The 11,741-nt window shown below is 49.6% G+C and overlaps 2 protein-coding genes across 2 annotated transcripts; both read right to left on the minus strand.

Annotated features, from left to right (window-relative positions):
* Positions 1-2,269: 2,269 nt before the first annotated feature.
* On the minus strand, positions 2,270-3,822 carry LOC136488431 (uncharacterized). Its single transcript, XM_066485365.1, has 3 exons — positions 3,293-3,822; positions 3,072-3,186; positions 2,270-2,647 (listed from the first exon to the last, which is right to left on the minus strand). The coding sequence occupies exons 1-3, from the start codon at positions 3,820-3,822 to the stop codon at positions 2,270-2,272; spliced, it is 1,023 nt and encodes a 340-aa protein (XP_066341462.1).
* Positions 3,823-3,872: 50 nt separating this feature from the next.
* Positions 3,873-4,690, minus strand: LOC136488432 (uncharacterized mitochondrial protein AtMg00860-like). Its single transcript, XM_066485366.1, has 2 exons — positions 3,980-4,690; positions 3,873-3,878 (listed from the first exon to the last, which is right to left on the minus strand). The coding sequence occupies exons 1-2, from the start codon at positions 4,688-4,690 to the stop codon at positions 3,873-3,875; spliced, it is 717 nt and encodes a 238-aa protein (XP_066341463.1).
* Between the last annotated feature and the right edge of the window lie 7,051 nt (positions 4,691-11,741).

Genomic DNA, 11,741 nt, shown 5'->3' on the forward strand with positions numbered 1-11,741 from the left:
GTACTTCTTCACGAACCAGCAACGATATGAACCAGCCAACCGAACAGGCTGGCAACAAAGACCACATAGCCTGCATAGCCCTAAATAATTAATAACCGATTCTGGAGATCATGTTCCTAGGACTAGAAGTAGGAGTGAACAGACATACAATATAATCGTTAATACTATGGTACTTCCCATGACTGAGTCCGGCATTGATTTAGTGGAATAATATATAGTAGTTAAGTCATAGTTGTTTCATCTTCATGTGGAGCATTCTGTCACTCCGTGTTGAAACCTGCACAAACATGAGAGCCACGGTATGTTCGGGGGACTTCAACAGCAATATGGGAGACAATACAGGTATCTATTTAGGAATGGAATTCAATGCATAAGGATTTAATTCACCAACTGCATCATAAGCTAATAAGTCAGATACTTTATTCGAATGGAGCAAGAATTGAAAACTAAGATAATTACTGAAGAATGAGTTTGTAAGATCTTCCATCTTTTCAGAGAATATTGTTAAAACAAAATTGTAGAGGTACTATGCCTAAAACATTTTCTAGCCAATTGAATGATATTATCTCTCGTTGGGAAGTGAGTCTCTAAATACTTTTATCATGGTTTTGTATGAGAAAACGAATAAACAAGTTTTATTATCTCAAATTTCTAGAAAAGGATGAAAGTATTAATGATATTGAAGGTAAATTGTATACAAATTTGTTAGTGTTTTTCTTACCTGCATCTTTCAAGCATATTCTGCTACATGCAAAGGTATAGCATATAAAAATTTAACAAGCAAGGTTGCAATAGTGTAGCTACCACATTTTTTTTCCACGCGAGGAAACCCCATCTCCTTTATATTCATAACGGAAATACAAGCATGTTTAGAGAGAATTCAGATAGCTAAGAAGCAAAAGGAAAGGACCATGAAGGAGAGCTACCAGTAGATCCTAAGACTCTGCCTTAGAGAGTTGCAGCGATAAGAGAGCAGTCTACACCACCTCAAGACTAAAACAACCATACCGACATTTTAATACATCAGACAGAACATAAAACCAAGTTTCCTCCCAGAACTCTAGTATCAGCATCACAGTTGCCATCACTTTTTAGGATCATGAGCTTCAGACAGCGTCTTCCTCTGGGTCTTGTGGTTCCCCATCTGTCAGCTGAAGATTGCCACCGTGTCTTGTATGTTGAGCCGCCATGAGACCTTTCGCCAACTCCAGCATGAGATTAGCACCTTCCACCAGCTGTTCCTTATCCACCTCAGCATACAGACCTGCCTAATAAATCATCAGCGCACAAGCATGGCATATGATTTCTAATGGGTTTTTGATGATCTTCCCCTCAAAACAAGCTTTGTTCCTACACTTTGCCACAACCGACCAAATAACTTTTGATATAGGGCAATTAAAAAATAAATGAGCTATTGTTTCATCCTCATCACAAAAGGCACAGCTATAGTCTCCAATCCACTTCCTTTTTCTAAGATTATCTTCTGTTAATATAGCATCATTAGTCATGAGCCATAAGAATATCTTGATCTTAGCAGGAATTTGACCTTTCCATATTCTTTTATGAAACAGGCTAGAATCAGACTTCGTCAGACCATTGTAAACCGACTTGACAGTGAATCTATTAGTTTTTTCCAAATTTCCAACCAATTATATCAGGATCACTAGATAACTGAAAGTTCATCACATTAGTTCCATATAAGGTCCCAGCTAACTCTTAATTCATGAAACAGCCATCTTCTAAAAGTAATAGGTTCACCACTTCTAGCCTGAGCCACAGTAATTTCTTTATTATCACACAATTCAAACAACACAGGAACCATCAAGTATAAAGGTTTTTCATACAGCCAAGAATCAAACCAGAATCTGGTGTTTTTCATGTAGCTACCTGTTACGACGTCGTGCTTTGCTTCGGAGGAAGTAGGGAGGGGAGGTTGGAGCGTGGGGGCGCGCTCGTGAACGTCGAGACGGCGCCGTGTTCTAGAGTTCGCGTGCGGCAACAGGGAAAACGGGGGACAGGGAAACGGGAGCGCCAGGCGCCCAAGGGAGACTATAAGTCTCAATCCCAGGCTACCTTTCCATTAACCAAGAGTTGGACTCTTATACAATCGACTCTAACAACTTGACGCTGGAAATAAGGACTCTAGTTGCTAACAAACTCAAACCCTCTAAGACTCCTAACAATGCTAACAAACCAAATCTTCTTCTGGGACTCCACCTGACCAGTTGGCAATGTTGGCACGTAACGACCGGAGCCAGACCTGTTTGGCTCACCCACGATGCTTGTTCCTCCTCTCATATGTGACCCCGACCATAACATCTCTCCCCTCCTCCGGAAACAGCTCGTCCTCGAGCTGGAACTCAGGATGAGCAGCGCGAAACCCAGTGACCGACTCCCAAGTCGCCTCAGAAGCTGGCAATCCTGCCCACTGAACAAGCACATGCCACTTGCCGCGCCGGAGACTGGAGCAGAGCACACGGTCAGGGCGAAGAAGCGGACGGCCATGACGAATAGGAGGCAATGCTGGAATTGATGATGGAGGTGCACCACGGAATGGCTTCAACACACCAACATGAAACACGTCATGAATCCGTGCTCCTGCTGGCAACTGGAGGCGATACGCCACTTCACCAATACGCTCCACAACCTGATAGGGTCCCGCATATTTAGGACCCAGCTTGCCACGACTGCCCGGTTCCAGAGCCTGGATGGATCGATGAAGGAGGCGCAAGAGCACCCAGTCGCCCACCGCAAACTCCAGAGCACGATGACGAGCATCATAGGAACGCCGTGCATGCTCCTACGCCTGAAGAAGTCGGGAACGCACTTCTTCCAGAAACTCGTCCCGGTTGGCGAGAAGCTCATCGACCGCCTCAGTCTAGGCACGACCAGGCACATAGGGCAGTAGTTCCGGCGGCGCACGGCCGTAGACCACGGTGAATGGCGAGGTCCGAAGAGCCGAATGGTAGGCGGTGTTGTAACAGAACTCCACCCAAGGAAGCCAATCGAAGCCAATCGCGAGGACGATCACCGGTGAGGCAGCGAAGGTACATGGCAATCGTCTTGTTAACAGCCTCAGACTGTCCATCGGTTTGAGGATGGAAGGCTGTACTCATCTTCAACCGCACACCGGCCTGCCGGAAGAGGTCACGCCACACATGGCCGGTAAAAACGGGGTCGCGATCACTGACAATGGAGTCCGGAAAACCATGAAGGCGCACGATGTCGTGGAAGAAGGCACGAGCAACCACCAGCCGTGTAAGGGTGCCCCAACGGAATGAAGTGGGCGTACTTGGAGAACCTGTCGACGACGGTGAGGATGACACTCTTGCCATGGACCTTAGGAAGGGCCTCGACGAAGTCCATCGCAATGTCCGCCCACACACGAGACGGCACGGGCAACGGCTGCAGGAGACCGGCTGGGTGTAGAGTCTCCGTCTTGTTGCGCTGGCATGTGGAGCACGCCCGCACAAAATCACGGACGACGCGGCGATCATGTTCGACGAAGAACTCGGTGCGGAGGCGCTGCAATGTCTTCTGGATCCCCTCGTGCGCGCCCGTGTGCGCCAGCTGGAGCACGTCGTCAAGCACCGATGAGGAGGCTGGCACGAAGACGCGCCCCTTGTGGAGCACGAGCCCGTCGCGCAGCCACCAGTCGTTGCCGTAGTCACCTGCGGCCACAGCGTCCCGGCGCGCGCGCAGCTCGACGTCGTCCTCAAACTCACGTCGCAGCTCGTCGAACAGCTGGAACGTGGGCACAGAGAGCGTCGCCACGGTCGTTCTCCGGACCGCGCAGCACCGCCAACAGTGGTTTGTCGCCATCCCGTCGAGACAATGCATCGGCGGCGACGTTGAATCGTCCTGGTCGGTACTCAACCCTGAAATCATAACCGATTAGTTTGCTGATCCAGTGATGCTGTGGGATGGTGGACAGGCGCTGGTCGAGAAGGAATTTCAACGCATAATGATCTGTGCGCACGACAAAGGCCCGCCCCCAAAGGTACGGGCGCCAGTGGCGAATGGCCTGCGCCAGCCCGATCAGCTCCCGTTCATATGCCGCCACCTTCAGGTGCCGCGCCACAAACGGCCGGCTGAAGAACGCGATGGGGCCTGCCCCTTGATGCAAGACAGCCCCAAACCCGGAGCCCGACGCGTCGCAGTCGATGACAAATTCCCGGTCGAAATCTGGAAGATGTAGAATCGGGGCTGCGGACAGTGCCGACTTCAGGGCCGTGAATGCTGCGTCGGCAGCGTCTGTCCACAGGAACGCGTTCTTCCGCAAGAGGCTTGTCAATGGCGCCGTGAGGGTGCCATAATCCTTGATGAACCGCCTATAATACCCCGCCAAGCTGAGGAATCCGCGGAGACCACGTGCCGATCGCGGCTGCGGCCACGATTGCACCGCTACGACTTTGGATACGTCCATGGAGACACCTTCATGCGAGATCACATGTCCCAGGTACTGAACTGATGTAGCAGCGAAGGAACACTTGGACTTTTTGAGGTGCAGCTTGTGGGCGCGCAGGACATCCAGGACCGCGTGCAGTGGCAAGAGGTGCTCCGTCCATGTGGCGCTGTAGACGAGGATGTCGTCGAAGAACACAAGCATGCAGCGTCGGAGGAACTGCTTCAACACTAGGTTCATGAGCGCCTGGAACGTGGACGGCGCGTTGGAGAGCCCAAACGGCATGACCAAAAATTCAAAGTGGCCAGTGGTGAGTGCGGAACGCTGTCTTAGCCACATCGTCAGGGTGAACTCGCACTTGATGATATCCCGAACTGGAGATCGAGCTTCGTAAAGAACTTGGCGCCATGGAGCTCATCGAGTAATTCCTCAACAACTGGTATAGGAAATTTGTCCTTCACGGTGGCTGCATTGAGGGCGCGGTAGTCCACGCAAAATCGCCACGAGCCATCTTGTTTCTTGACGAGCAACACCGGTGCCGAGAACGGAGAAGTGCTGTTGCGGATCGTGCCTTGCTGCAACATCTCCTCACATTGTCTTTCCAGCTCATCCTTCTGGAGCTGAGGATAGCGATAGGGACGTACTGCCACGGGCTCTGTGGACGGCTTGAGGTGGATCCTGTGGTCACACGCACGAGCCGGAGGCAGGCCTGTCGGCGCCACGAAGACATCAGCATATGAGTCCAGTAGGCACTCGAGCAGTGCAGGCTCGGTCCCCTTGGCCGAGAGCCCCCGGGCGGCGAGGAGGCAACCTGTCGGAGGAAGGGCCGCGGCCGGCGAGCCGACACCCCGCCACAGCACGCGACGCCCCTGGTATGTGAACGCCATGCACAGGTTGTCGAAGTCCCAGAGTATCGGGCCGAGCGTGCGGAGCCATGTGATGCCGAGTACCATGTCGTAGGAGTCCAGCGGAATGGAGTAGCAGTCAACCTTGAAAGTTTCACCGCCGATCCGGAGGTCGACGTCACGAGCCAAGCCGCGACACATGACGCGGTCACCAGTTGGTCCACGACGACATGGGCACCTCCGCTGTCGTGGAACTGAAGTTCAGCACGTCGTGCGGCGGCACCACTGATGAAGTTGTGTGTAGAGCCCGAATCTAGGAGCGCGGTAAGCTCATGTGCGCCCACTCGAACGCAAAGCTGCATGGTGTCCGCCGTCCGGATACCGGTGATCGCCGAGAGAGATATCAGGGGCTTGTCCGGGTCGAACAAGTTGTCAGCCGACGGCGTAGCTAGTGCGTCGGCGGCGTCGTCTGGCTCCTCGATGATGTAATCGGCGGCCTCGAGAAAGAACAGTCGGGCACACTTATGGCCCCGGACTGTACGGTTCGTCACAATTATAGCAGAGGCCCTACTTCCTGCGCTCCGCCATCTCGTCCGGTGAGAGCTGCTTGAATGCCCTCTGCGGTGTCGTCGTGGAAGAAGAGGCCGCTGCTGAGGTCGCCCCAGATGAAGCAGGTGGGATGGGCGGCGCCCCCGTTGGCCGACGCCGCTGCTGGGCAGGCAAGGCAAGCGGAGCCAGCGCGCTTCCGGCGCTCGTATGCGCGTGCCAGATGCATGGCGCGCTACAGATCCTGCGGGTCGTGAAGCTCCACATCGATGCGGATGTGACTCGACAACCCACCCGTGAAGAGCTTCGCCTTTTGACCCGGAGAGAGACGCCCGGCGTGCGCCGCTCGGGCCTAGAACGCTTCCATATAGGCATCCACCGTCGAAGTGAAGGGCAAGCGCGCCAGGTCTGACAGATGGTTCGTGCTGAGGGGAGGACCGAAGCGCTGCTGGCACAACGTGCGGAACTCCTCCCATTGCGGCCGGCCTGCGTCGGCTTCGAGGACCAAGTACCACTGCTGAGCAACTCCGGTGAGGTGGTACGACGCGAGCCAGACTCGGTCAGCATGGCGCGTCTGGTGGCCATTGAAGAATTGTTCGCACTTGTTCAACCAACCGAGGGGATCTACCTTCCCGTCAAACGTCGGAAACACCAACTTGTGATACTTGGGCACCACCTGTCCCTCCAGCTCCGGTGGCACATGCACGCGGGACGTAGGGGATGCCATGGGCGCGGAGGACACCGGCACCGACCCCCGCAAGATGGACTCCAGGGACGGCACGGGGGATGGCGAGTGAGGAAAGCATATCTGGCCGATCAGAACACCGAACGGATGAGTCGCCGTGGCGGGCAGCGTAGTCGATGCAGGCGCCGAAGCCAGTGGAGCCGATGGTGCCGCAGTGGGCACCGAGGATGACGCGGGCGCCGCGGGGGCCGGATCGGAGATCAGCGGCATCGACGCCGCTGGAAGAGCCAGGGTGGCATCCAACCCCGGTAGAACCGGCAGGGCGCGACCGTCCATCACGGACACGCGCGTCGCCAAGTCCCCGATGTGGAAGTTCATCACCGCCATCTGGTTCTGGAGCCCTTGGATGGCTTTGGTGAAGGCGTTGAGCGCGTCCGTAGGGATGGCCGTCATTGGTGGGGGTGGTGGTGGCATGGTGGCGAGCGGAAGAGACGGCTCAACAACGGCGGAAGTGGTGGGCGTGGCAGAGGAGATGGCCGGCGGCATGGAGGCACCGGAGGTGGGAGGCACGGTCGCCGACGAGGTCCCTGAAGTGGCCATGAGCTCTGATACCAGGTTGTTACGACGTCGTGCTTTGCTTCAGAGGAAGTAGGGAGGGGAGGTTGGAGCGTGGGGGCGCGCTCGTGAACGTCGAGACGGCGCCGTGTTCTAGAGTTCGCGTGCGGCAACAGGGAAAACGGGGGACAGGGAAACGGGAGCGCCAGGCGCCCAAGGGAGACTATAAGTCTTAATCCCAGGCTACCTTTCCATTAACCAAGAGTTGGACTCTTATACAATCGACTCTAACAACTTGACGCTGGAAATAAGGACTCTAGTTGCTAACAAACTCAAACCCTCTAAGACTCCTAACAATCACTACTACAGAATGGACTTGTTGTCCCGGGTGGTAACAGCCTTTAGTCCCGGTTACCGCGCCGGGACAACGATCCCGGGACTAAAGGTGGAACCTTCAGTCCCGGGTCATCGAGCCGGGACTAAAGAGGGACCTTTAGTCCCGGTTGGTAACACCAACCGGGACTAAAGGCCCTCCAGCCGAGCAAACCTGGCGCACCCTTTAGTCCCGGTTGGTAACCCCAACCGGGACTAAAGGTTCCTTTTCTTTTTCTTTTTTTTGTTTAATTTGTTTTCAGTTCAGTTACACGTATTTGTTTAATATATAATATGTTTTTATGTACGTATTCTACGCTGCTAATATAAATACACGCATGCGTATAATTACATCTAATTCTCATCTTGAGCATTATTATATTCGAATAAAGTATGAAACTATATATATTATAGATATATATATATGTATATATACAACACTTTCATAATCTTGTTCTCAAAAATAATGATATCAATAAACATTTAATTTACATCATTTATTCCTTAGGATCAAAGTAGAACTCGCCGTTGGGATTTAGCACTTTTTCTAGAAGATATCCTGCTATTGACTCTTGAACTGCTTTCAGATGGTCTTTTTGCATGACCCTTCGTTTCAACCATTCAGTCTTGCATTTGAAATAAAAGGAAAAGTATTAATACACATATATGTATATATATTCATTTAAAAATAAATAAAAATTGATATATACGTACTCTGAGGACATCTTCAGGAGTTCTTCTTATGTGCGCAGTGATAAATTCACAAACGTAGTATCCACACAAGTTATTACCTAGTTCCTGCCGTAAACACCACTGTACGAGAAGAAGATTATTCTCATCATCTCACACGTAAATTGAAGTACGATATAGTAATTAAACACGTGGGGAAGTGTATATAGTACAACTTACTGGTATTTCAACTACATTAAGTGGTGCCTTGCAATCCTTGCGATGTTGCCGAATAAACTCTTTCCAAACCCTGTGCGACCAATAATGTACGATCGTTAATAAATTATGGCAAAGTCTATTCAATAATAATTGTGCGTGAGAGATCGAAATTACCCCTGGATAATGTCTATCATATCTTGGTATAGTGCCCGTTCTTTTCTCAACGAGTCAAAGATTAGTAACCGACTTGAGTTTAACTCAATAACAATGAGTATCTAGTGAAAACTGCATTGGTTTATACACACACGTACATGCATATAAGTTGTATTGATATTACATAAAATGTGTAGACTACATTATTATTAACACTTACTCAAAGTTGTACGGGAAAAGTATTATTGTCTTGTCGTGCTGCTTCACGAAAAACATCATGATATTCTCCTGTGCTTCAGATACCCATCGCTCCTTGACAATAATACTGGTTTTGAATACGATATAAGGATCAATGAAGCCAACACTGGTGTCTTGTATTCTTTGGAGCTCTGACATCTGGAATCTGTATATAAATATAAGTTACATGTGAGGATAATTATATACACGTACGCATGGAAGTGAGTTTATTAAATAAAAGTAAGAATCACTTACAAACAAAAGGAGCTAATGATTGATTTGTCCAGAGCGTCCATGTGGTATAGTTGATGCAATTCTTCGAAACTAATATGTAAGATGTCATCGCCACGGAAGTAATGATGGTCTCTAAATCTGACAAAGATCCAATGCTCACCTCTGCCACACGCCTGCATGTACCACTTGTTGAGCAAGTACATTTGCGTACCCAATTCATTCAGAGCCGCAGGGTTGTACAGACTTTTGCCATATTTATAAGTCTTCCAGGTATCAACTTCCAGGTTCTGGATTGGAGCTTTGCCCGTCAATTGATCCAAGGTTAAACCAGTATCTTGAAAAAAAGCATTAAGGGCTTGAACCGACACTTCTCCAGAGTTGTCTGGTCGATAGACTTCTATGTTGGAACCATATTGATTAGCAACAACAAGATTTTGCATTGGTTGCTTCTGTTGTCCAAGCTGTGGGACATGCTTCTCTGATGCTCTTTTCCTTTTCTTATCTACATCATGTGACTTCACGAGGGAGTGGTCATAGTCTGATAGTGGCGAAGTCTTACGAAGTTCAATCATCTTTTTCTTGTGAGCATCGACCTTCTGCCTCAACACATCTCGTGGTATGTAAAAGTACGACTTCTCCTTAAGCTTCGCTTGACTCTTGTTTTTTATATCTATAAAAAAATCTTTCACTTTTTTGTCTTCTTCAGCTGCTATTTGCTCATCAGTCTTTTCAGGAAGTATTTCTTGAGAAATAACTCTTTTTCTCGGGGTCTTCTTTGCCGCCGGGACCTTAGACGTCTTTGTAGTGCGTCGCTGTGGAGGGGGTGGGGGCGGTGTTGGAGACCGGCGTGGAGGCGATGAGGCCGGTGTTGGTGGAGACCGGCGTGGAGGCGTTGGAGATCGTTGTAGAGGCGGTGGGGCCGGTGTAGGAGTTGGAGATCGTTGTGGAGGCGATGGGGCCGGTGTAGGAGTTGGCGATTGCCATGGGGATGAAGTCATCTCGCCCCCCGCGATGCTGTGATGAGATGGGGAATGAATGATTAGGCTAGGCTGGGGGGAGACCCTGCTACAAAAACAAGTTGTGTGTCAATTATTTTTGAAGCCAATAGAAAATTAATGGAAAATAATATTTCATTCACTTTCATTCGTACCTAGGGTGAGGTAGGGGAAGCGGTGGCGCCCCAGGAATGATGATGAAGCGTTTGCGCCATTGAATAAATGTCTTCTCTGCTTCTCCTAGTGTCTTCTCCCCATCACCGCCTTCAATGTCAAGAGGAACATTGCTGTAACCTTTGAGCACTCTATCGACCGAGACGCTAGCATATCCAGGTTGAATAACTGACCCATGGATTCTTGGTGTCTTCGTTCGGTCTATTGGAGATACAACCTCGACAGCCACCATGATTGATGCATTATTACCATCTAGAATGTGCAGCTCACATGTTGTTAGAGGCTCGGTAATGTCATCAACAGGGAAGCGCAACCTAGCGTCGTCTTGAATAACTGGCAGCTCCGTAGAAGCACAACTGCTTTTTATCTGACCAACGGGGCTAATGGTGACTCCCGGCGTTGATTGCGATTGCATTTGACTCATTGCTAGCTGCACTTGCCTCTTGATCTCCTTAGCATCTTTGGGTGCGTGTCCCTTAGCATCTTTGGGAATAGATTCACTGCCTTGTCCCTTTCCAAATACTACTTTCACATCCTTGACCATTGCGAGTACATCTTCCCTGGTTCGGTTATGAGGCTTCTTCCGATGGTCTGGCTTATCTTTAAAATGCTTCCCTTTCTTTCTTACTTGGTGATTCAATGGAAGGAATCGACGATGGCCAAGGTACACGACCTTTCGACATCTTTTCAAATATATACTGTCAAGGTCATCAAAACAATGTGTGCATGCATTATATCATTTGTTTGTCTGACCTGAAAGATTACTTAAAGCAGGCCAATCATTGATTGTTACGAACAACATTGCTCGTAGGTCAAAGTGTTCTTGTTTGTACTCATCCCAGACACGTACACCTGGTTTGTTCCATAAAACTAGAAGTTCTTCAACTAATGGCTTCAGATAGACATCAATATCGTTGCCAGGTTGCCTCGGACCTTGGATGAGGATCGGCATCATAATGAACTTCCGCTTCATGCATAACCATGGAGGAAGGTTGTAGATACATAGAGTAACTGGCCAAGTGCTATGACTAGTGCTCTGCTCTCCAAAAGGATTCATACCATCTGTACTTAAGGCGAACCTTAAGTTTCTAGCCTCATTTGCAAACTCTGGAAATTCCCTGTCTATCGCTCTCCACTGGGACCCATCAGCTGGGTGTCTCAGCATATTGTCTACCTTACGGTCTTCTTTATACCACCGCAACAACTTTGCATGGTCTTTATTTCTGAACAAACGTTTTAAGCGTGGTATTATAGGAGCATACCACATAACCTTGGCAGGGATTTTCTTTCTAGGACGTTGTTCACCCTCGACGTCACCAGGATCATCGCGCCTGATCTTATACCGCGATGCTTTACATATCAGACATTCATCCAAATTCTCGTATTCATTGCCATGGTAGATGATGCAGTCATTAGGACATGCATGTATCTTCTGGATTTTTAATCCCAATGGGCAGACAACCTTTTTTGCTTCGTACGTAGTGGTGGGCAATTCATTTGGCTTCGGAAGCATCTTCTTTATGAGGTTCAATAAATTCCCAAATGCCTTGTCGGATATACCATTCTTTGCCTTCCACTGTAGCAATTCCAGTGTTGTACCCAGCTTTTTTTGCCCCTCTTCGGCCGTCGGGTATAGCAACTTCCTATGATCC

This window comes from Miscanthus floridulus, chromosome 10 (assembly GCF_019320115.1).
Source record: "Miscanthus floridulus cultivar M001 chromosome 10, ASM1932011v1, whole genome shotgun sequence".
NCBI classification, from domain to species: Eukaryota; Viridiplantae; Streptophyta; class Magnoliopsida; order Poales; family Poaceae; genus Miscanthus; species Miscanthus floridulus.